Source organism: Rhynchophorus ferrugineus, unplaced genomic scaffold (genome assembly GCF_030347505.1).
Source record: "Rhynchophorus ferrugineus isolate W39M unplaced genomic scaffold, kcgeb_rfMv2 rfM3, whole genome shotgun sequence".
Lineage (NCBI taxonomy): Eukaryota > Metazoa > Arthropoda > Insecta > Coleoptera > Curculionidae > Rhynchophorus > Rhynchophorus ferrugineus.
In genome coordinates, this window is record NW_027472582.1 from 10,325,799 (window position 1) to 10,352,443 (window position 26,645).

Here is a 26,645-nt window from a genome sequence, read left to right on the forward strand (position 1 = left end):
TGTGTAGCTCTTGATGGAGATTACGTTAATAAATAATGCCAATTTTGAACAAGTAAAAAAGTGTTTTATTTGTTACGCCCGTGACTTTTCAGCCCATATGTTAAAACAAGTTTTGATAAACAATAATAAGCATTTTGTGCCCTCTTAACCAATTCCATGTACTTTACTGATATATTGAATATTTAATGATATAGATGATTAACAATAAATATCAAATTTAACTTAATTGTTTTGATTTAATCATGACGAGGTCCCACGATGATTTATTATAACCTACGGTAGAAATCATTATTCAATGCTGTTTAAAAACTCTTTACTCGCTGGACCTGTCGATATACTGTTAAGGGATGCCTTGGATTCGTACGTATCCTTCACTGATTACCTAGCAATAACAAAGGACATAAGGTTACAGAAATAATGGACAATATTAAGTTTATTAAGGTTTATTTGTTTATGAAATTAATTTGCTGAAAAATTAAATCCAACATCTTAACACTAAATTTCAATCATTTTAGTTTTCAGTATTTTTAATTTCATATACATTAGCCAATATACCCAATGTTTCATTTCTAAAATTTGCGAATAAGTCTTGACAGAACGGACAGTTATTCAAATTTTTTATACATTCCCCACATATACTATGGCCTGTTTTACATACTCCCATGACAGCCATTCTACAAAAACAAATCGGACAGCAAAGCGCTTCTTTTAAAAAAGACATGCAATTCGTGCTAGGGAATGTTGCCATATCGTTCGATGAGTGAAATTCTAAGGTTACATAAACTTTATGGACTCTATTTGATCCATTATGTTCAATATTTAAAATGCTGACGTTGAGTTCCAAAGCTTGGTCGAGATAGTCTGGTACTGTATCATCGAAGGAAAACTGTTTAACTTGCGCTAGAGTTGAGAATTTAATTCGTGTTTCACCTGCCCGAAGAACAACTGAGAAAAAATCCCTCTTCGAAAGATTGAAGCCCCCTATATCGAAAACATTTATTCTGAAATAATTTCGATTGATGCTGATACTTGCCAAATATTGACGAGACCTGAATTCAATCACCTTATGATAAGTGCGTTTAATGAAAGAATAAGATCTTTTGAAATTTAGCAAAAAATCGCCAGTATGTTCGATATTTTCAGCGTGTTTCGCCCTGAAATGATTCACGAATGACTTCAGCTGTATCGGTTCACTACAGACAAAAACAGGACATGGCGAAGTAATATACGGACAACATTTTTCATGTTGGGTTGCATTCCATTGGACCGGTGTGGTGCATTCTTCCGATACACTGCAAGGAAACTCGACGTTTTGGCTTAGTCGTTCGAACAGTAAATTTCTCGGTAAATGGTGATACTCTGAACATCTTCCGCAGTAATTCTCCGAACAACCAGGGCTGCTGAATATCGGACTAACCGACAGGTACTTACGGCAAGATGAACATTTGAAGTGGTCCTTGTTTTTTATTGTCCATTTGGGCCTGAAATAAATAACACTTTCAAACATTCTATTATATTATTAGAACAAAAAATAAGTTTAAAATTTTAAAATTTATCTGCCCCAAGTATTGATTTTAATATCAACCATAATGACCATAGTGACAAGACAGCAGGTGTCTCCGGAAATTTAGCAGCATCCAAAGGTAAACACCAATCAAAGGCAAAAGCTTTTAGTTGGTTCTTACTCAGAGCGTACCCAACAGACGCGGAACGCGATCACGTCAATAACCCGTCATATTACATTGACTATTAAAATTCAAAAAAAAAATATATAAACCATATTTCTGAATTTTCAACAAATGTATTACATAAAATTCAATAAAAATATAGTAATATAAACCCAGATATAAAAATAAGTAGCAAAAAATATAAGAGTATATATATATGTTTGAGTATCGCCTGTAACTTCGCCCGCTAGTTTACCTTTGAAGATCTTCCCAACCTGAAGTGCAAGCTTCTGTTCACATTCCAGTAAATTATGTTAATTAACAGCATCACAACTTCAGTCCAATTTTGGTGGCCTTACACCTTGAACTGTGATGGCTAGGAACCGTTGAAGACCTTTACTTCACAAAGGGTGGATCTTTGTGACCTTACGGATTCAGCTGCGATACTTTTGCGCGAAGTCCACTTAACTACGCCAAGGAACACTTCGAATAATTGCAATAGTTTATTCCTAGGGGTCGTTGAGTACCTTCAATCCACCTTTTGAGACTTTACAACTTCAGCAGCGACACTTCCACCCGAACTCCTACACCTGTAACTGCACTTGTTTTCTTTTCATTAATAATTCGATTTCGTTTAATTGAATTAATTCAAATTATGATCTTCCCGGTATCCTGTCGACTGGGCAAGTTATAATATATGAGAGGGTTTAGAAAATAAAAACATTTCGTTTTAAAAGACCCATTTTATTTAAACTAGAGATATGGCGACTGCTTGAACGGCGATACAAAGCGGAAACACAAGGCAAAAAACACTGAGGAAAAAAAACATGTAAAAATCATCCGAACGTTTACCTTTAGGTATCTCACTCTTAACATTATTCAAAACAAATGGAAACCCCTCAAATCACAGTGCAGTCTGTAGGCAATGCAGTACTAGTCGTAACATATAACATATGATTGTAAAATGTGTAGGTAAATGAGTTAATAAACATACAGGATTTAAAAAGAATAATTATATATACTATAAATATTACTTCATTAACGTTACTGTTCATTTAATTGTTACTTAATGCTTAACTTAACCATTAACCAGTACATTTATTTGTGCCGTGAAAAAAATATCGATATTTCGATACATCAATATTTTTTTAAAATATCGTAATATCGTTTTCGATATTTCTTTAAAAATATCTCGATATATCTATGATAAAAAATATCTCTATTTTTTGCAATACATATTAAAATTTTTAATAAACCCTTATAATTGAGTATCAAAATATACTCGATCTTTAAAAATAAGCACCATGATTCACTTATAACTCATTGACGTTAAAAATTATCAAACGTTTTTTTATAATGTTTAAGAATTCAATATAGTCTATTCAAAGTCTTATATATGTTCCAAAGAGCAGTTTTATTTTGAATGAGGTAAAAATATTTTTATATTGTATATATTTGATTTGATAGTAAAGAAAAATGGAATAAAGTTACCCAAATATGTATTTCGTACTTTCTCAATCAATATTTATCAACTACTTAACTACCGAAACATTTTTAAATAAAATACTAATCTTATTTATGACTAATCTAGAAGATCTTAAAATTATTATTCGTTGAAACCTCAGTAAAAGGTATTGTAGTGTAAGGGTATCCTATAGGTGCAATCAAAAGGCTTGAGCAAACATCGAAAAAGTCAATCAAAAAAACCTAATGGTTGCACGGACAACATAAATACAGTTAAAGATATCTATCAGTCAGATTGCTGATCATTTTACTTTACTACATCAACAAATAATAATGACAAATAGAGATCTTAAATGCTACTATATTAATATTCATTGTTATTTACAATCATATTCCAAAACAAAATATTTGCATATAAAAGGCAAGGCCCGAACGTTAAAAACTAGTTTAAAAAGTACTTGAATTTTCATACAATAGTTCCCACCGTTACTAATTGATACTTCCAAATATATATTTGAAAAGAGTAGATATGGTGTGAAAGAAGTAAATATTTTGATTGGTTTCCAAATATATTCTTGAAAAGAGTAGATATGGTGTGAAAGAAGTAAATATTGTATTTGGATTGGTTGGGCAGAAATTATATAAAAAATCAGAAATCCCGTCTAAAGGACCGAGTCATACTCAACCCATCATACTTCCCAAACGGTGCACTGGTAACCACATGAGTATCAAGATAACACATGGGCTGATAAGGCCAGGGCGTAACAAACGCGTTCTCTTTGTTCAAAATTGGCTTTATTTATGAACCTAATCTCCATCAAGAGCTACACAATCATTACGGCGCATCTCTAATATTTCGCATCTCAAAATACGCCTGTCCACTCAGATGATGATCATTTTGATTCTCGAGTGAAGTGACGGATCCATGTTTGATCCACTGTCACATATTGAAGCAAATACTCCGGTTGTTACGTTTAGACATGGCCAAACACTGTTCAGAATCACTTTGAATCACTATGCTTTCTCATAGTCAAATACTCATTCATGATAAAATTAACACGTTCTTTTGATATCTTTACGATGTTAACTAACTCAAGCAACTTTTCTGCATCATCCCTGTCTCTAGCACCACGTTTGCAAGTCAGCAAACCAATGTTTTCTTGTTGCTTCTGATGGAGCGGAGTCCTTATAACACTTTTCAAGTGATTGTTTCGTTTGAATGGTATTTTTCCCATCAAGAAGCAGTGTAAAATTAAAACGCAAAATTGTTTTTGATCCATTGTTTTCAAAATAATAGAAGTAGTGTCACTCTTAGTACAATAATTCACTAACTGAAAAATCGGTGAAAGCAATAAAACATAAAACGTTTCAGCCCATGCGTCATGTTCAAATTTATCTTGCACGTGTTAAAATGTGTTAAATGTCACAGTTGCTTCTTATGTATATTGCACTATTGAATAACCACCCTTATAAGTCACTCATTCTTATTTTATTCTTAATTATATTTTTACAGATATGTGTGAAATTTATTTTCATTTGACTGTACATGAAATGAATTTGCTGGAAACCTATACACCTCAACAATAAGGGACTATACATTTTCTATGTTTTAACGTAAAAGTTCGACAACATCATCAACGCTCTATTTCTAAAACTTGTGAATAACGCCTGACAGGACGGACATTTTTTTAAAAGATTTACGCATTCTTCACATACGGTGTGACCTCTTTTACATACTCTCATAATAATCATTCGATGGAAACATACTGGACAATATACCGCATCTTTTATCAATGACATGCAACTACTGTTAGACAATGTTACCATATCATCCGATACGTCTGACGAGTGAAATTTCAGAGAAACATACAGTTTATCAATGCTATTTGAACCCTTATGTTTAATATTTAAAACTCTGATGTTGATATTCAAAGGTTGGTCAAAATAATTCGGTTCCCTATCGTCGAATGAGAATTGTTTAACTTCCGCTAATGTTGTGAATTTAATTCGTGTTCCACCTGCCAGAAGAACAACAGAAAACCAATCGCTCTTCGAGGAATTGAAATTGCACAAGTCAAAGACATTTATTCCGAAATAATTTTGGTTGATGCTGATAATTGCCAAATATTGGCGTGATCCGATTTCAATCAACTTATAATAAGCGTCCTTAATGAAATATTTCACAAACATTTTCAAATCTAAGAAAAAATCACCACCGTTTATAATGCCCGCATAATGTAACGACCTGAGATGATTTAGCAAAGACTTCAGTCGTAACGGTTCGTTGCAAAAATCAATAGGACATGGCATTATTTTATACGGACAACATTTTTCATGTTGGGTTGCATTCCATTGGACCGGTGTGGTGCATTCTTCCGATACACTGCAAGGAAACTCAACGTTTTCGCTTAGTCGTTCGAACAGTAAATTTCTCGGCAAATGATGATAGTCTAAGCATCTTCCGCAGTAATTCTCTGAACAACCAGGGCTGCTGAATATCGGACCAACCGACAGGTACTTACGGCAAGATGAACACTTGAAGTGATCCTTGTTTTTTATTGTCCATTTGGGCCTGAAATAAATAACATTTTCATATATTTGGATATGTTAATAGAACTAAAAAATTAGTTCAAAATGTTCATATTCATCTGCCCCGAGTACTGATTTTATGTGATTTATAAGGAACATAGGGTAATAGAATGTAAACTCAATAGGTCTTTCTGGATTTTTTGTGCGCGACATTTGTGATCGCTATTTATTGAAGTTATATAAAAAATGCCTCTGGGTTTACCCGCTGACGAGGCTTGGACCGTATTGAAAGTGCCCTTCAATAACATCCCAGATAAACGTCTCGGGGTTGCCAGATAATCGGTATCATTTTATAATTGGCGCTGCTAGCACCCCGGCCGTATTCAACATCTGGGATTATATTTCTAGGTATTTTGTAGTATAGTTATTCCACGATGTAAAATTCGACATGCCTCAAGGTCTCTACAATACTCCCCTGGCAGAATTTTACATATAATTTGTAACAAAAAAGTGTGCTGTATTGAAAGGGCTTTGAAACATTTGAATATGATTAAATAAAACTGATTTATACGGCTGAACAAAACGAAATATGCGGTACGGTGGTTGTGCTCTAGTACGGCTGTTGATAACTTTCGGTCCTATAGAAACCGTTGCTTCATCGTCGATTGGGCACTTGAACGTGGTGTATGAACGACGTTGAAAAAAGCTATTTCTCGGACAGGGCTTCAGAAGTTAGCAATTCTGGTACCTCGGCGAAGACATGAAAAGTCTACAGTGACTGCAATCGATACCTAGCTTCTGGGGCAAATATTTGAAAGAATGTAATGTTGAAGGAACAAAAGTAAAATTGAAAAAGAATCTTATTAAAAATACTGAAAATACACCATGTTGAACGTACCCTCCATTCACAGGTCCAAATCCAATTTTACGAAAGATCACGTCGTGGTCACCAATTTAGGGTTTGTTATATGGCTCGGTGAATAGAGTAAAACAAAATGAAACAGTGGTGTTTATACTATGGACCGTTATTTAATCGTTATCAATTCATAATTGGCGCACCCCGCCCGTGTTCTTCATCTGCGATTATGTTTCCGAGTATTTTGTAGACAGTTATACCACGATTTAAAATTCGACATGCCTCAAGGTCGCTACAATACTCTCCTGCCAGAATTTTACATATAATTTGTAACAAAAAAGTATGCTGTATATAAAGTTATATAAAGTTTTCTTAGTTCATCAATATACATATATATATATATATATATATATATATATATATATATATATATATATATATATATATATATATATATATATATATATATATATATATATCGATTCACAGATAGTAAGGAAATGCATAATCCTTTTCCTTCAAAGTCTTTGGATCTCTTTAAAAAATGTTTAATAAGAATTGATAGATAATAGACAATAAGATAATTGATGAATTAAGATCTACCTGGAGGGGGTCCATTTCACTGAAGAACAAAAATTTATAATTATCCGAATAAATATATTGACTTAAGGCTACTTAACCAAGATAGATTGGATTTTTTGGGTCTATTAGAGCTCATGAGTTCAGGACTATACATCCTTCGGCTAGTATGTTTGAGAGATCAATTAATGCGCTCACCATAAGTTTTCTTTATCTGATTAGCCTTTAGGAAATTGTGAAGAAGATGAACATGAAGGATCATTTAGACTATACATTCTTTACTAATGGTGGAAGTATGGAGTTGAGAAATTGCAACTTGATTATTTACCTTCAATTTCAGATGTTCCTATAGGAACAAATGAGACACGACAATATCTCATACCCCAGAAAATTATTTTATTATAGTGTCAGTAGATCTTTGAGCAATATTTTTTATTTTACCCGCGATATTGTCATGTCGATAATATAACATATTTTTAGTTAAATATCTTAAAGGTTAGATTTCTTCATAGTAAGAAACATAACATCTAACCATATAAAAGTCGAAGAAATTTTTGAGCTAAGTTTAGATCATACGCCAGTGATTGAACTTGATCAATACAGCATTTAGAAAAACATGTCCCAGGCATTTGGAAGTTGGCGGAAATTATAATGATCTCAAAACCTGGGAAGTCACCAAACGAAATAAAAGCCTATAGACTTATATCACTGTTGCCAGTAATATTTAAGCTTTTTGAAAAATTCCTGTTGAAAAGAATAAAATCGATCATAGAGAGAAAAAACCTAATATCAACACACCAGTTTGGGTTTATTAACAAGCATTCAACAGTTGACCAGGTCCACAGAATAACAGATGTTACTGAAAAAGCCTACGAAAGTAAAAAAGTATGCTCAGCTGTATTCTTAGATGTAGCACAAGCCTTCCATAAGGTTTGGCATGAAGGCCTTGTTCATAAACTACAGAAAATGCTACGAAAACAACACACCGAACTATTAAAATCGTACATTTCAACCAGAATGTTTAGAGTTAAACAAGAAAAAGCTTATTCTACAATAAAAGAAGCTAAAGCAGATGTACCACAAGGAAGTGTACTGGGACCAATGCTTTATTTACTCTACACTTGTGATATACCACTAATGGAGAATATTACGATGGCTACATTTGCGGACGATACTGCGATTATATATTATATATTCTATGATTAGGTATATGTTTAGTTTTTATTTAGTATTTATGGTTATTGTACATCTTTAGTTTTTAGGTTTTGTTTAAGTTCTATTGTATTGTCTATATTTATTACAGTATATTATTTCAAAATAGCAATTAACCTATTAAAATACAATAAAACATTTGTGGGGTATTATTCCATTCCATTGAAAGAATCCATTCCTTTTTACAGATCCACAGAACATTCAAATATAAAAGTATTTCTACTTCGTTAAAAATGAAATTTATTCAGTAATTTTTTTTTCTTTTTTAAAGGAAGTACGTGAAGGAATATGTACATAAATAGTAATTACAATTTGTGTCTTGCGACTATCGAATGTTTTGACTGTTTTCAGTCCATAGTTTCTAACGCTAATTATTTTATATGCTGTAGATAAAACTACTTTTAATAGAATTAGTAATCAGACGAATCAAAAAATCAAAGAATATAAACAGAATTGCTTTCAAAAATATGTAAGTGAACTAAGCCCAGAAGCAGACAAAGATTATCGCTATGGAAAGCAACTCGAAGATTTAAAACATCAATTATTCGTGTACCGCCAATTAAAAATGATCGAAATGAATGGGTGCGATGCAAAAATGAAAAAGCTGAATTGTTCGCACATATTTTAACCTAATGATATAGAATCTACCATGGCTACATCTCCTGTTTATCAACCCGATAACCGACCCGAAGTTGCCACTGAAATTGATAACCTCGATTTAGTTAATGACTATTTAAGGCTGAAGCATGTTCCGGAATGCTTTATGTGGCACAAATAATTATGCTCAAAAAACCTGACAAACCTGCAGAACAAGTCGAATCTTACAGGCCTATTTCGCTGCTACCTGCAGTATCAAAGCTATTTGAGAAACTAATATTTAAACGTATTAAAAATTTTGTAATAATACCAGATATCCATTTTGGATTTCGAAATCACCATTCAACAATCGATCAACTGCGGCTATTGAAAAAGCCTTTGAGGAAAAGAAATACTGCCCTGTAATATTCCTGAATGTCTCACAAGCTTTTGGCATCGGGTTTGGCATTTCGGATTAATCTGTAAGATGAGCAAATTGTTACCGAGTAACTATTCTCAATTGCTGGAGTCATATCTTTTCGGATGAAAATTTAGAGTATCGCACGAAATGGCGTTTTCGATATTTAAAACTATTTCGGCTGGAGTTCCACAAGGTATCGTCTTAGGAGCGCTCATATATCTGCTCTACACTGCTGACATGCCAACAACAAAAGAAACTCTACTTGGAACCTTGGCTTACGACACAATTATTATGGCAAAAGATATATCTCCGCCTAGGGCAATAGAAAAAGTACAATTAGCGTCAACAAAATCTATAAATGGACGAAAGATTGGAAAATTCAACTTAATAACTCCAAATCTGTCCACGTTAATTTTGAATTGCGGCGAAATAATTAATACTTAATTATATCACTCAATGGATGCCCGATTCCTCAAGCAGAATCAGCTAAACACCTTGGAATCCATCTTGACGGTAGATTAAATTGGACACATCACGTTACAAATAAGTAAAACACATTAGAACCAAAATAAAACAACTATACTGGTTAGTCGGAAGATACTCTCAACATGATCTAAAATCAAACAGGTTGATCCATAATACAATTATAAAGCCAATTTGGACCTATGGGGCGCAAATATGGAGTTGTATTAAAAATTCAAATCAACTAGTCATACAACGCTATCAAAACAAGGTTCTTCGATTGATTACCAATGCCTATCGCTACGTAACCAACGAAGAACTGCACGATGACCTGGAAATTAAATGGATTTGCGAACTTATCCAAGATTTCGCCTTGAAACACGAAAGAAGATTACTAAATCATACTAACGTGGAAGAATTACAACTGCCAGGATGTCAGAAGATTGAAGCGAACAAAACCATACGAACTTCACACTCGTCTTGCTTGTGAATTAATCCAAGTACAAATAAAATGTAGTAATAAATTAATAGTAAATTAAGATTGTACTAAGCGTATCTAATAAAGATGTTATAAAAAAATATATTTTTATTTATTTATTTTTTGATGTCGACTCTATTTTCTGTTAAAAATATTTTTCTAACTTGATAGATCCGATTACAGGCCATCTGTGTTTACTGGATCACGCGTGTATCGTCATGCGTATCGGTCACTACATATAATATATGCGATTTTAGATTTATTAATTGAGAAAAACGATTTTTCCTCCGTAACAATATTTTAGCATCGATATTTTAAAAATATATATCGATATTGTACAATAAACCTAACAGATAAGTCGGATCGAGTGAACTACGATTAAGATAGGCATGTCCACATATCGATATTTAAAAATGTATATATCGATATAAAAAATATTAAACAAAAATTACGATATATATTTTTAAATAGATATCCCGATATGTTTTCGACAATCCAAGAGTAAATATACCATAGGCTGAAGCAAACAATGCACTAAGTTCCCTTTAAGTATTTTAAAAACTACAACAAAAGACTGAAAACATTAGTTCTTTAATCATTTTTACACTTAATAACACAGGCAAGATACCTGACATTTGTTTCAAGATAACGCTCGAGTACATGTAAATAAATTAGTTAAAAATATGATGAAAATGCTTCTACATTATAGTATCAATACTTGGCACTTAAAATGTTTATAATAATAATAAAAATAAAAATAAATATTACCTTTCTTCTGTCGACATAATAACTATTAATAATAAACTATTTAATGTAGTATGATGACCGGTAACTTGAGGAATAGGGGAAGTCCCTAGTACTAATCAATAGGCTACATACAAAAACACAATTCAGAGACGACAAACTTATCTGAAACATAAATACCACGCAATATGACAAACGCTATGCTAATATTATATTATGAAATCTCCATAATTGCTTATCAAGTCAACTGAATCTGTTTAGAGATGAGATCAATCGAGTGATTCGAAACATACCTTAGTCGCAATATATTCGATACATTCCTTAAAAATAATTACAAATATGTTAAAATTAGTCAAATTAGTTAGACGGTTACCATGTTTTTATATAAATAACTTCTCACGCATAACACTAGTAATGTTGGGCAGAGTCGACAAAAAACTATTATGCAACCAGGAATACACAATTTATAAAAATGTCTAATATAAATGTTAGTGTCAGAATTAATTTATTTGTTGTACGATAGACTCATTTGTTTACTGGATCACGCGTGTATCGTCATGCGTATCGGTCACTACATATAATATATGCGATTTTAGATTTATTAATTGAGAAAAACGATTTTTCCTCCGTAACAATATTTTAGCATCGATATTTTAAAAATATATATCGATATTGTACAATAAACCTAACAGATAAGTCGGATCGAGTGAACTACGATTAAGATAGGCATGTCCACATATCGATATTTAAAAATGTATATATCGATATAAAAAATATTAAACAAAAATTACGATATATATTTTTAAATAGATATCCCGATATGTTTTCGACAATCCAAGAGTAAATATACCATAGGCTGAAGCAAACAATGCACTAAGTTCCCTTTAAGTATTTTAAAAACTACAACAAAAGACTGAAAACATTAGTTCTTTAATCATTTTTACACTTAATAACACAGGCAAGATACCTGACATTTGTTTCAAGATAACGCTCGAGTACATGTAAATAAATTAGTTAAAAATATGATGAAAATGCTTCTACATTATAGTATCAATACTTGGCACTTAAAATGTTTATAATAATAATAAAAATAAAAATAAATATTACCTTTCTTCTGTCGACATAATAACTATTAATAATAAACTATTTAATGTAGTATGATGACCGGTAACTTGAGGAATAGGGGAAGTCCCTGGTACTAATCAATAGGCTACATACAAAAACACAATTCAGAGACGACAAACTTATCTGATACATAAATACAACGCAATATGACAAACGCTATGCTAATATTATATTATGAAATCTCCATAATTGCTTATCAAGTCAACTGAATCTGTTTAGAGATGAGATCAATCGAGTGGTTCGAAACATTCCTTAGTCGCAATATATTCGATACATTCCTTAAAAATAATTACAAATATGTTAAAATTAGTCAAATTAGTTAGACGGTTACCATGTTTTTATATAAATAACTTCTCACGCATAACACTAGTAATGTTGGGCAGAGTCGACAAAAAACTATTATGCAACCAGGAATACACAATTTATAAAAATGTCTAATATAAATGTTAGTGTCAGAATTAATTTATTTGTTGTACGATAGACTCATTTGTTGTACCATAGACGTTCCCATGCGTGGTGAAATGCTGATCTTGATCTAGTTGAGATGTTTCGAAGTATAGTCCGTTACATAAAACAGTGAACTCACATCACCTGAATATCAAAACGTCGCAATGTTGCCGCATCAACTCTAAGTTTCAGTTCATTTTAGCTTTAACATACAACAAAATTTTAGTTTAAACGAAATAATGAAACACAAATTCTGTTATTAAATATAATTTATGTTGACATAATAATACATCTAAAGTGCATATTTTGCGGAGAACTTATAACTACAATTAATTATAGAGTTATAATAATTTGTAGGTTAGAGTTGTGGTTAATTATGTTTCCATTGAAATATTTTCCACGCCACCTATGAGTTAGTGTTCTAGGGCCGTTTTTCTGTTATAATGGTATCCCCTGGAGGCCTATAATCCATCTAATTAACAACTGTCTAACCAAGTATTCTATTTTATATTCATCGGAGATCATATTTATATTTTACCTTTAGTTCTTCTTCCCTTCGGTATGTTTCCTAGTAATGTCATTTTGATATCATTGTATTTATCCTTGGCTTGTTCTGTTTCTACCTGCATACAACTGTCTGGATAAAACTAGATTTAATCACTTTATTATCGCATTAATGCATTTGCCATATCTGCAAAACAGTTAGTATTATCTCTCTTCACACATTTTAACCAAATGCTCATGTCTATTCTGAACAATTTTAGACATATCTGTCATATATGTGCACATACATCTTTAACACTCTACAATAAAATTAATCTATAGTTACCGTGTATTAATTATATGCCCACATTTAGTTTTTCCCTGTCGTTTAGTTTCGTTTTAGTGGTCGTTTTTTCGCACCCTATAAAATCGAGGTGCTCCTTTTTGCAGTTGGAACAACTGGCTAGCATTTTCTTTCCCAGGATCGGGACTCATGGTTACCGATACATTTCAAGCCCTTTGGTGAAGTTCGGCAGTTGCTGGAATCAACGGCAGTCCGTACAGCTGGCAGTTGAAGCATTGTGCTGGCTGACCGATGCTCTCTTGTCCAGAAGGTATTGAATTTTGAATATGTGGTGTTCGTCACTGGATGGACACTATGACCTGGGAGAGTGGGATGGCGACTCCGGCTTGTGTCCGCTATCTCTTTACAAGGAATGGATGGAATCCATTTTCCTGGAGTGCTTCTCTAACTTGGTCGTCCGTTATCAATTCCAGTAGGCATCTGACGACGCTCTTGCGTTGCTTCTCCTGTAAGGACGCGAAAGAGCGGAAAGGAAAGGATTCCTCTCCTCCAGAATTTTAGTAGTCATTATGTAATCGTGTGCGGTTTTGGGGTAGAAGACCACTCCTTCGTATTGCCGAATTTTATTGTTTTTAAATATATGGGGGAATTCCATATGTTTGTTTTTGTCTCGTAGTACTATCGGCGATATTCCTCTTCTTTTGTGATATTGGGTTGAACTGCATTGATGTGTTAATAGTTACAGCAGTTTATCCAAGTCATTTTCACTACATAAAGAAACAACAGAGTTGGCCTCTCTTATCCTCTTCTGTGATGTCTGTAGGAGGTTTTGTGTTTTTTGTTCCATTTTGTCCTCTAATTTCCTTTTTTAATAATTCGTTTTCTCGCGTGAGCTTGTCGTTGCGGGTCTGTATTTGTTGTATCATGCTTTGCGAGGCTTTTATCATTCCGCCCTTTCATATAAATTCATCATTGGGTTGTTTGATTTAGATTTCTAGTGATGCATTAATTGTTTTCGCCGTTGAATTTTCCATTTCGAACAGGGTTATCTGTGATTTTAATGATTGGTCCCTTGTCAAGTTCGTGTTTGGAGTTGGTTGTACCACTGAGGTATACTCTTCTTTGTTTTCGGTTTCCATATTGGATTGAGGTTGGGCCTTTTTTTGGTTTGCTTGAAACGCTCATTAAATAAATTTCCTCTTCATTCCTTCATTTCAGTTAGTTATTTATATTGCTTCTTATTACTTTTATATACATCCTAATAGTTTGGTATATATTAGAGCAAAATTCCCCGTCTTCAAGGACGAATAGGAAATGTTGGTGGACGTACACATAATGTAGATATAGTTTGTTACTATCGGTATTTTTGCTGTGTTATTTTGTACCTTGGTGGACAGTATATAGCTCCTGTGTTTATTTCAACACCTTTCTTTTCAATGCTAACTATCGTAGCTTGTATTTCTTCTTTTTTGATCTCGTCTTGATGGAAATACTATATATTTTATTTAATATTTAGAGCTATTCCACCTCGAGCACATTCGCTGGGGTGTATCGTCCTGCATCCTGGACGGAACCCCGTATTTTAATGTGATTAATTTATAGAAAAACGAGTCTCCGATATGAGAGCTATATTTATGTTATTTATACTCAGAATTAGTTCTAGTTTTACGAATTACTCTTTGTTTTTCTTTGTCTAGTTTCGGGATTTTTCAAATTGTTCACCACTCAAGTTCCAACCACAAGATTCAGGAAAACGACTGACTGGAAGAACTAGCAATATTTTCTCCTGGAATCCGATCCAAATCCGAAAACTAACACTCCAGAACAGCTCGAGGAAGCCTGATTCAAGCTATCTCGTGGTATTCGGTCTGCTCACGAATCTGCCACAGTCGAAATTTCATCACAACCCCAACCGTGGAGAAACAACCTTCCCGCTACCCTTAAACATAAAATTCGCATCAAAAATGGCCTATGCGGATTAGCTCGATCCGACAACGATCAATGAATCTAACTCCATCAAAAGACCAGTAACCCCAGCCTTTTTTCGCAACAATTTTGTATCTCCAAAGGCTCTACAGACTATGACTGTTTTCTTCATATGCAATTCATGAACATTTACAAAAACGGCTCGATCATGCGGTCAAGTGATTCTAATTCTGGAGGTTGCAAATCAACTTAAGATCGACGAGGCAACAATTCAATGACTGAATAACGTCACGTACCTAGGTCTCCGCTTCAACCGACGGTTCGGTTGGCATTCCCAACTCCAGAAAACAATCCAGCAAACCTGCTATATTATCTCGTCTGCCCTTCTAGCAGACTTCCCATCTCTACCAAATGTTTATTTTAAAAGAAGTCCTCTACAGATCTAATGTCTACTTCAAGTTTGTTACACCCAACCAGGTAAAACGGCTTCAAGTTTTCCAAAATAAGCTCTTCAGAAGAATCTTTAACGCTCCATGGTTTGTCAGAAATTATCAAATTCATAGGGAAACAGACACTGCAGAAATCAAGCATTTCATATCTCAATCATTCCACAAACAACAACTCAGCTCAAATTCTTCTGAAGACGCGCTTGTTCGCGAGCTGGTCGACATGCAGGGACCAAAAGTAACAAATATTATAAAATATTTAAATGGCCGAATAAATTAGACCGCTAAATTACAAATAAAGACGTTAGAATTTTTTTAAACTTTATAGATTATTAAAATATAATTGCGGCCGCAACAATTAGTATAATATTAAATAATAACGAAATATTTACACTTTATTATATTAAATAAAAAATAACTTACATATATGTTGTATATTTTCTAATATAGTATAATAGTAAAATATCTATAAATTTTAAAGCTTTTCTTTTAATTTTAAACGAATTAGTTTTGAACAAACTTTAGGTCAAAAATATATCGGTTAAAAATATGGTTATCTACATTTTATGTATATATATATATATATATATATATATATATATATATATATATATATGTGTGTGTGTGTGTGTGTGTATATATATTCATTACAAATATTTCCATCAAAACGGTGCAAACAATTATAATTTATCTAAAAAAATGAAATTTTTGGTTTCAGAACTTTTAAACAGGACACCTGTCGGGTTTGCTTGTATAATATAAAATAAAACGATTTTTTTCGAAAAATATATACTTTATTATATTGTACAAAAATAATTTACATGTGTTTAATCTTTAATAATGTTATAATAGTTATAATAGTTCTAATAGTAATATGTTATAATAGTAAAATATTCAAGGAGAAAAGATGTTTTAGAAATCTTAGTCAGAAGACTTTACTATTAATTTTAAATCAATTAATTAAAAAAAAAACCTTTTAAATGATTGTATCATCGGGTTAATACCTTGAATGTAAAGAGTATTACAAATGCAGCATTTCATTTTGGAAGTACTGCATGGAATGCATACTGAATGCCCTTGACCGCACATCATACAAGAAGACAAAGATCGATGGCAAGCAGAGCACTTCAAGCTTTCCGATATTATAGACAAGCAATCAAAAGGTATCAAATTAGCGTTAGAAATATCTGGAGAGTAAATATTCAATGAAAAATTCATCAAATGTGACTCCATACTTTTATATATTCCAAATGTTTTCATTATAGTGAATTTCAGGTTTGCTATACCACTACACTGATTCTTCAGAAACGTGTCGAAAGGAAAGGGTTTGACGTCCCTAAATTGGTTAAAATTAATTCTCCGGTCATTTATTGAGATACTAAACGAGAACTTTTTTCTTCGCACATATGGCGGTATAGTCATATTAAATAGATTTACTCCGACTTTATCGTTGTTGGCAAATATTTGCAGATAATATACAACATCTTCATCTTCGAATGCCCAACCTCTATTAAAAATCAAATTTCCTGGTAAAAGTACATTTATACTAAAAACGTTCTTGTCTTCATTTTTAATTAAATGTTTGCTTCGCAAGTGCTTTACAAGCGAAGCAACCTTAAGATGAGATTTGCATTTATTCAATGGGCATTCAATCAACCTATGAGAACAGGTAGATTCGTGCGCGATATCATTAAACTCTACAAGTATTTTACAGTCCTCGGATACACTGCAAGGGAAAAGTAAATATTTAGCCAGCTCTTCGTAAAGAATACTTCGCTGACTGTCTTCCAAAGGCAAACATCTACCACAGAAATTTTTGGCGCAGTCAACACTACTATTTATGGGACCGACAGACAAGTATTTTCCACAAGAGGAACATCTGAATCTTTTAGCGTTTCCAGCGGTTAGCAACTGGAGTTGGTATAAGGTAGAACTAGAAGAAAAAATTCAATAAATATTCACACATAGATGCGTTGTTTAATGTTCAGTATATACGTGAATATATTTCCATCCACACAAATAAAATGTTTTTATTTATACAGCCTTACTAAAATAAAACTCATAGGTTGAGAACCACCATTTAAGAAGCATATATCAAAATGCACGACTATTGCATATTGTCGTATATTATCGATATATTTGTTGTACATCGATTTTAAGATATTCGATGTACAACAACCTAGAGGAATATCGATATTTTACAAAGGATATATAGATATATTTAAGAAAACATAAAAATATTAATGCAGTGATCCACAAAAACACCGGCATTCTCTAAACATTTTACGAACTAATGATATTGTAAAGCTTTTAAAAATCAGAGCCAACATTCACGTAAGTACCTATTCTAAAAAGTCTATAAAAAAATATTAAAACGTTTACGAAATTTCTTTCTTTCTCAACAAAAATAATGATACAGCGATATCAATATAAGCGATAATTATCGATATATCGACGTCCAAAAATAATATATCGTTAGGAGTTTCGATATCGCTAGATTTTTTCTACATCTTCAAAGAATGAAGATAAAATTGAATTCGACTTAATGGTAAGCATAAATAAAGTGAATGTATAAATTTATTGTAACTATTATATTGTGACTATTTGGTTTAAAACAAGATTACTTACGTTTTTGGCAAAGAAAGAGCCATAACTAGTACAATATATCAGACTAGAATAGATAGGATTTTAAAAAAAACTATTGTATCATATTAATCACTATATAATTTTTTATATTACGTATTTTGACGAGTTAACGATATCAACTGTTTCACATTTCAAGGAGCTTATTATCGCTCATTGCAATTGTTATCCACGTTATCACATTGTTCGATGACGTTATTCCTCCAACACTTATAGATAAATAACTGTAAAAAATACTTATATTCAAATTTAGTTATAAAATTGATAATCGGGAGAAACTTTTTATTAGACCTAGAGAATAGGGTAGATGAGGAAGCAATTCGAAGCCCAATTCATGGATTTTTGCCATCGTTTTCACTCACTTGTGACACGGTGCATTGTCTTGATGAAACAGCACTTTCTTTTTCTTCAGATGCGGCCGTTTTCGGCGATTTCGTCATTCAAACGGTTCAATAATGCTATGTAATTGTCGCTGTTGATGGTTCTTCCTTTTTCAAGGTAGTCAATGAAAATTATACCAAGCGTATCCCAAAATACAGTCATCATAATCTTGCCAACTGACTATTGCGTTTTCCCACGCTTTGGAGCGGGTTCATCGTGTGCAGTGCAGTCGGATGACTGTCGATTGAACTTCGCAGTGAAATGATGGAACCATGTTGCATCCATTGCCATATATCGATGCAAAAACTCGGATTTATTACGCTTAATCATCTTCAAACACTGCCCCGAATCATCAACTCGTCGTTGTTTTTGGTCAAACGTGAGCTCGCGCAGCACCCACTTTGTACAGAGCTTTCTCATACCCAAATATTCAATATGAATCATATGATGTACACGTTTAGTTGATATCTTTAGAGTGTCTGCTATTTCATTCAATTTCAATTTACGGTCATTCAAAATCATTTTGTGGATTTTTTTAATGTTTTCGTCGGTAACAACCTCTTTTGGGCGTCCACTCCGTTCACCGTCTAAGACAATACAGTCATTATCGATGAATTGATTGAGGGTCAAATTCATGTTATTTGCATTTATAAATCTGAGTTCAATTTTTCATTTATCTTTTCGTTCTTCAAAAACACTTCCTAAGTGTGAAATAAAAGATAGACGCACGAAATAAAATCGAAGCGGTCTAAAAAGTTTAAACGTTTGAATGCGGATTTGATAGTTACGAAATTGTAAGTGACGTCAATGTTTCGTAGCGCTTCTGATTGGTGTTTGACTTAACGAGACGAATTTTGAAATTTTATGTTTTTATTTCTAGTAAATATCTTGTTAAATCACATTTAATTTTAAATTAAATGTATTTTAATCATTCTGTGTAAATCTTTACTTACGATTTTTATAGAGTAGCCATTGTAATCACAAATGTTACAATAAAAATATTATTGTTATCAGTCATATCGATGAAACGGCGATAAATATTAAATACTTATAATATGAACGTAATATGTGTACAAATCAATATTTTTGAGATTTTTTATTACAGTCATTTAGCCTATAGAATGAATTTAAAAGAGATCGGCATTATGATATTTCAGAAATCACATCGACTGCCCGAAGTATGGAGCATGTAAAGGGGATTAAAAACAAAAACTTTGAATATACTTTACAATTAAATTTTATTTTAACAGAAATATTGTGCCCAATTATAGAATCAGTTACATAAAAATAAACAACATCTTCAAAATATACACTCATATCACTAGCCACATCATGTCACCAGTCCGATTTCTTCGAATATTCAGTACCGTATGAGTACAACGGGTAAAATAGAATAGAAGTTAAAAACCGGTCAATTGAAAATTCTTCGGCTTGACATATTGATGGCTCTACTAGAATTATATCCATATAGTCCATTTTTCAGTTAGCCCTAACCATCAAAAGATGCGTGTACAAATTTGACAGATTTCCACTACCTCACAAACTAGAGGACCACTAGTTTGTAAATTATAGAATTTTGAGTGAAGCAACTTTCGTTATTGTGATAAAAATGGATAAAAAGGAATTTCGCGTGTTGATAAAATATTGCTTTTTGAAGGGAAAAATACAATTAAAGCAAAAACTTCGCTTGATGCCGAGTTTCCGGACAGTGTCGCAGGAAAATCAACCATCAAGGATTGATATGGTAAGTTTACACGTGGCGTAATGAGCACCGAAGACGGTGAACGCAGAGAACGCGACGAAAACATTTAAAAATCCACAAAATAATTTTGAATGACCGTAAATTGAAATTGAATCAATAGGAGAAAATCTAAAGATATCAACTGAATACGTACATTATATCATTCACGAATATTTCAGTATGAGAAAGCTTTGTGTAAGGTGGATGCTGCTCGAGCTCACTTTTGACCAAATATAACGACGAATTGATGATTCAGAGCAGTGTTTGAAGATGATCAAGCGTAATAAACTAGAATTTTTGCGTCGATATGTGACAATGGTTGAAACATGGCTCCATCATTTCACTCCGAAGTCCAATCGACAGTCATCCGAGTGGACTGCACACGATGAACCCGCTCCAAAGCATGGGAAAACGCAACAGTCGGCTGGCAAGTTTACGGCGTCTGTATTTTGGGATGCGTATGGAATAATTTTCATTAACTACCTTGAAAAAGAAAGGACCATGAACTGCTTTATTGGACCGTTTGAAGGACGAAATCGCCAAAAAACGGCCGCATTTGAAGAAAAAGAAAGTTCTGCTTCACCATGACAATGCACCGTATCACAAGTCAGTAAAAACGATGGCAAAATTCTATCCATCCACCGTATTTTCCAGATCTGGCTCCCAGCGACTATTTCCTGTTCTCAGATCTCAAGAGAATGCTCGCTTGGAAGAAATTTTCGTCAAATGAAGAGGTGATCGCCGAAACTGAGGCCTATTTTGAAGGACAAATCGTTCTACAAAAATTGTATCGAAAAGTTGGAGGGTCCTTATAGTCAGTGTATTACCCTTGAAGGGAATTATGTTGAATAAAAAGAACTAAGTTTGGCAAAAAATTGTGCGGACTTTTCAATTGACCAGTAATGCAATAATTTAATGTAAAATACACACTTTTTATAGAACTACGTGACCGTTACAATGGATAAAATGTTAAGTGAAATTATTGTTAAAGGATTGAAATGTTGTACATAAGCTTCATTACAGATTTCACATAACAAGTCCAATTTTGTACAAGCAAGGCATATTATATGCCCTTGGTTACACATCATGTAGGAAGAATGTGATCGATGACAAGCAGAACACTTTAAATATCCTGATACTATAGACGGACAATCATCATGCATTAAATTACTAAACGATTTGGAGTCATTTGAAGAATATATTTTTAACGAAAAACTCATTTGTCGCGTCTGCGGAACACCACATATCTCTAAAGTCTTCAATACACTAGGTTGCCAGTTCACTATGCCATTTTGTTGGTTTTTCTTGAATTTATTCCAAGGAAACTGCTTCACTACCTGGGTCTGTGCAAAATTTATTCTGCGATCACCTACCTTCATAGTGAACGCGAACCTTTTTCTTTGTAGTTCTTGCGATGGGCTCATATTGAATACGTTTACACCAAACCTATAATTGTTTGCAAATACTTGTAAAAAATATACAACTTCTTCATCCTCAAACATCCAACACATATTGAAGATAAGTGTGAGTGGTAAAGTTACATCCACGCTGAACACGTGGTTCAGTACTTTTTTGATTGTATGTTTGGTTCTGAAATGCTCCACGAGAGAACCGACTGTAAGTTGAGACTTACATTTATTCATAGGGCACTCAATCAATCTATGTAGACAGGTAAATTCATGTCTGATATCGTTAAACTTTACAGTCGTCTTACATTCCGAAGATATACTGCAAGGGAAGAGAACATGTTTAGCCAATTCTTCATACAGAATGTTCCGCTGCATGCCTACGACGGGTAAGCATCTACCACAGAAATTCTTGAAACAGTCAACACTGCTGCTTACTGGACCGAGAGACAGATACTTTCCGCAGGAGGAACATTTAAGTTTGTCTATATTTCCTGTTGATCGCAGTTGACCGAGATAAATTGACGTAGCACTGGAACAAATAAAATTCGATTAACATTGACGAATAACATGTATTACAGTATTCTAAACAAAATTCATTATTTTTGTTAGTTGCTATATATTTCGCTAATTAACGATCCGATTTGGGTCAAATATTCACCCGACGCTCTCAGCAGCTACACCAAAGAAAACAACATCATCTCATAAAAGGGCAAAATTGAAAAGTCCCCGGCCTGACACATAGATAGCCTAACGGTCAAAAGATGCATGTATACATTTGACAGCCGTCGGATCATTAGTTTGTGAATTATAGCATTCTGAGTGAAGCAATTTTTGTCATTGTGAAAAAAAAACTGGATAAAAAGGAATTTCGCGTGTTCGTAACCAGCAAGGATTGGTATGCTAAGTTTAGACGTGGTGAAGTGAGCACCGAAGACGGTGAACGCAGTGGACGCCCAAGTGAGGTTATTACCGACGAAAGCATTTAAAAAATCCACATAATGATTTTGAATGACCGTAAATTTAAATTTAATGAAATAGCAAACACTCTAAAGATATCAAGCTGAATGTGTACATCATATCACTCACGAATATTTAGATATGAGAAAGGTCTGTGCAAAGTGGGTGCCGCGCGAGCTCACCTTTGATCAAGATCAATGATCAATCGTAATAAACCTGACTGAAATGATGAAACATGGCTCCATCATTTCACTCCGAAGTTCAATCGACAGTCATCCAAGTGGACTGCACACGATGAACCCGCTCCAAAGCTTGGGAAAACGCAACAGTCGACTGGCAAAGTAATGGCGTCTGTATTTTGAGATGCACATGGAATAATTTTCATTGACTACCTTGAAAAAGGAAGGTCCATCAACAGCGACTATTGCATAGTGTTATTGAACCGTTTTAAGGACGAAATCGCCGAAAAACGGGCGCTTTTGGAGAAATAGAAAATGCTGCTTCACCAAGACATTGCAGCTTGTCATAAGTCAGTGAAAACGATGGCGGAAACCATGAATTGGGCTTCGAATTGCTTCCTCATCCATCCTATTCTCCATATCTTGCCACCAGCGACTATTTCCTGTTCTCAGATCTCAAAAGAATTCTCGCTGGGAAGAAATTTTCGTCGAATGAAGAAGTGATCGGCGAAACTGAGGCCTATTTTGAAGCAAAGGACAAATCGTACTACAAAAATGGTATCGAAAAGTTGGACGGTCGCTATAATCAGTGTATAACCCTTGAAGGGAATTATGTTAAATAAAAAAACTAATTTTGATAAAAAAATATAATAGTTTGGATTACACACACAGATTCAAACCAAACGGTCATTACATGTAAAACTCAACTTACGATTTTGATGAAGTAGCCATTGTAATCACAAAAAGTTCGTGTTATACTGAACTCAAAACTAATTATCATTATGCCATTAGTCTAATATCGGCCATATCGATAAAAGTGCCACAAATAAACAAGGAGAATGTAAATACTTAGATAAATATAAAAATATATTTTAATAGTCCATATAACCAAAACAATAGTTTTAATTAATCGCTTCTATTATACACATTAAGTATTATACTCAATTGTTGTATTGTTATATATTTTACATTAATACCAAGTTTTTAAATAAGTTCGTTGAATACCATCTATTTTAATTAATAATTTCGTATTTTATAAGGACAAAGCCTAAATATAATTTTGACCTCAATTTATTCTTTTTACTATTTTTTAATTTCAGAAAAGTATGTGGAAAATACGTTATACATTAAAAATACAAAATAACGGGTGAAACTTGGGCCATTAAACTAAAAAGTCATGTTAATTATCTTTCTCAACCTTCAGGCTATAGAAATCGTCCAAGAAGATGTGAACCTAAGTTTTCTGTGGCGAAAATTGGTTGTTATTTATATACTTGATGGTCCGGTGAACGTCGTATAATAACAATTCTTCGACAATAACAATAGACACTTGTGTAAAAGCGAGTTTTAGTTCATAAATCGTTCCGAATATATATTGTAACAGGTTAATTGAAAAGTTCTCGACCTGACACATAGATGGTGCTACTAGAATTAAATCCATATGTTTTTAGTTAGCCCGAACTCTCAAAAGACGCGTGTATAAATTCTCAGCGGTCGGATCATTAGTTTGTGAATTATAGCATTTTGAGTGAAGTAACTTTTTTTTATTGTGAAAAAAAATTGATAAATAGGAATTTCTCGTGTTGATAAAATATTGCTTCTTGAAGGAAAAAAATACAGTTGAAGAAAAAATTTGCCTTGATGCTGAGTTTCCGGACACTGTTCCAGGAAAATCAACCATCAAAGATTGATATGCTAAGTTTAGACGTGGTGAATGAGCACCGAAAACGGTGAGAGCAGTGGACGCCCAAAAAAAGTTTTTAAGGACGGAAACATTTAAAAAACCTACAAAATGTTTAGGAATGACCGTAAATCGAAATTGAATGAAATAGCAGACATTCTAAAGATATTAACTGAACATGTACATCATATCATACACGAATATTTGGGTATGAGAAATCTCCGTGCAAAGTGAGTGAAAATGATCAAGCGTGATAAACCCGAATTTTTTCGTCGATATGTGAAAATGGATGAAATATGGCTCCATCATTTCACACCGAAGTCCAATTGACAGATACGACAGTGGAATGCACACGATGAACCCGCTCCAAAGCGTGGGTAAACGCAACAGTCGGCTGGCAAGGTTATGGCGTCTGTATTTTGGTATGCGCATGAAATAATTTTCATTGACTACCTTGAAAAAGGAAGGACCATCGACAGCGACTATTACATAGCGTTATTGGACCGTTTGAAGGGCGAAATCGCCAAAAAGTGGTCGCATTTGAAGAAAAAGAAAGTGCTGCTTCACCAAGACAATGCAACGTGTTACAAGTGAGTGAAAGCGATGGCAAAAATCCATAAATTAGGCTTCAAATTGCTTCCTCATCCACCGTATTCTGCAGATCTGCCCCCCAGCGATTATTTCCTGTTCTCAGATCTCAAAAGAATACTCGTTGGGAAGAAATTTTCGTCTAATAAAGAGGTGATTGCCGAAACTGAGGCCTATTTTGAACCAAAGGACAAATCGTACTACAAAAATTGTGTCGAAAAGTTGGAGGGTGGCTATAATCATTGTATTAACCTTGAGGGTAATTATGTCGAATAAAAAAACTAATTTTGCCAAAAAAATGTGTTTTACTATGGTTGGCCGAGGATTTTTCAATTGACCTGTTACTTAGAATTCCACCTACTATGGTTGGCAATTCGATTTATCCGACCTTTTATCTGACCTTTTTGGATCGTTTATGTCTTTTAAAAGAGGTTTGAACGATAATGTTAAAGAACTAGGCAGGATTGCCGCTTCTTTTTAATTAACTATTTTACCTTTAAGGCATGAACTGTAAGATTTTCAAATATTTGCTTCTCACCTGTTGACGATTGATTATTTCTGATGACCAACGCATTTTGTAACTAGGGTGTTAGCATGATTCCAACATAGCTCCATTTGCCATAGTAATAATTATTGCCTTGATTGTAATCTGAAGCTACACCAATTAATTAACTATTTTACCTTTAAGGCATGAACTGTAAGATTTTCAAATATTTGCTTCTCACCTGTTGACGATTGATTATTTCTGATGACCAACGCATTTTGTAACTAGGGTGTTATCATGATTCCAACATAGCTCCATTTACCATAGTAATAATTATTGCCTTGATTGTAATCTGAAGCTACACCAATTAGTTTTTACGTCAATTAATTTCTCCAAGTAGTCCAGTTTTATGGTCAAGAAAGACCAGGATTTTACACCGGATTTGATGATTCAGAGGGTTGGTTTTATTACCCTTTTCTACCACCCGATTCGTTAATATTTACGGCTAGAAAAGATATCAAAATGTAGCTTTTCTTCTTGGTAGAAGACATGCCCTAGTAAATAAAAATTTTAAATTCTCACAATATTCAAACGCGGCCCCATAAACGATTTAATAACATAAGATCACCTAGTTGAAAGTGTCATTGATATCGGGTTCGAACTACGACGACATTCAACCCTTTTTAATGCCCTCTTCTAAAGATGCCACTTTTATTTAATTACTAACTAGTTAGTGACTATAATATTTATGTAAGCCCATATATTATAGTCTTAATCTGCGTTGGACTAATTAAAGGCACATATTCAGACATACAAATAAATAAATAATAAACAATGAATTGACATATAACGATACCTTATTG

At 33.5% G+C, this 26,645-nt stretch overlaps 2 protein-coding genes and 1 long non-coding RNA gene across 10 annotated transcripts; all 3 read right to left on the reverse strand.

The window, feature by feature from the left end:
• Positions 1–427: 427 nt before the first annotated feature.
• Positions 428–12,324, reverse strand: LOC143194093 (uncharacterized). Of its 5 annotated transcripts, none has more exons than XM_076400659.1 (3): positions 12,096–12,175; positions 5,654–5,703; positions 428–1,481 (listed from the first exon to the last, which is right to left on the reverse strand). In XM_076400659.1, exons 2-3 carry the CDS (start codon positions 5,695–5,697, stop codon positions 512–514), a joined length of 1,014 nt encoding a protein of 337 aa, XP_076256774.1. In that variant the 5' UTR covers positions 5,698–5,703; positions 12,096–12,175; the 3' UTR covers positions 428–511. The 5 variants fall into 5 exon arrangements, with proteins under 5 accessions (XP_076256774.1, XP_076256773.1, XP_076256776.1 ...); XM_076400658.1 differs by lacking the exon at positions 12,096–12,175 and adding an exon at positions 11,013–11,153; XM_076400661.1 differs by lacking the exons at positions 5,654–5,703; positions 12,096–12,175 and adding an exon at positions 11,013–11,177.
• Positions 12,325–12,840: 516 nt separating this feature from the next.
• On the reverse strand, positions 12,841–13,915 carry LOC143193338 (uncharacterized). The gene is made up of 3 exons (XR_013004987.1): positions 13,390–13,915; positions 13,099–13,251; positions 12,841–13,021 (listed from the first exon to the last, which is right to left on the reverse strand). It is a non-coding gene; the product is annotated as an uncharacterized LOC143193338 (long non-coding RNA).
• A 2,590-nt stretch (positions 13,916–16,505) lies between these two features.
• LOC143194161 (uncharacterized) lies at positions 16,506–23,880 on the reverse strand. 4 transcript variants are annotated; one of them, XM_076400748.1, is made up of 3 exons: positions 23,742–23,880; positions 22,118–22,422; positions 21,792–21,930 (listed from the first exon to the last, which is right to left on the reverse strand). In XM_076400748.1, exons 1-3 carry the CDS (start codon positions 23,759–23,761, stop codon positions 21,920–21,922), a joined length of 336 nt encoding a protein of 111 aa, XP_076256863.1. In that variant the 5' UTR covers positions 23,762–23,880; the 3' UTR covers positions 21,792–21,919. The 4 variants fall into 4 exon arrangements, with proteins under 4 accessions (XP_076256862.1, XP_076256861.1, XP_076256860.1 ...); XM_076400747.1 differs by lacking the exons at positions 21,792–21,930; positions 22,118–22,422 and adding an exon at positions 16,506–17,652 and having other exon boundaries at positions 23,742–23,861; XM_076400746.1 differs by lacking the exons at positions 21,792–21,930; positions 22,118–22,422; positions 23,742–23,880 and adding exons at positions 16,508–17,652; positions 18,348–19,098.
• Between the last annotated feature and the right edge of the window lie 2,765 nt (positions 23,881–26,645).

Coding starts and splice junctions, on each gene's coding strand:
- LOC143194093 (XM_076400659.1), bottom strand. CDS start 5,697: ATGGACAATAAAAAACAAGGATCACTTCAAGTGTTCATCTTGCC. Junction 1,482..5,653: donor CTTCAAGTGTTCATCTTGCC/GTAAGTACCTGT, acceptor TATTTATTTCAG/GCCCAAATGGACAATAAAAA.
- LOC143194161 (XM_076400745.1), bottom strand. CDS start 23,761: ATGGCTACTTCATCAAAATC. Junction 22,423..23,741: donor ATGGCTACTTCATCAAAATC/GTAAGTTGAGTT, acceptor TATTTGTTCCAG/TGCTACGTCAATTTATCTCG.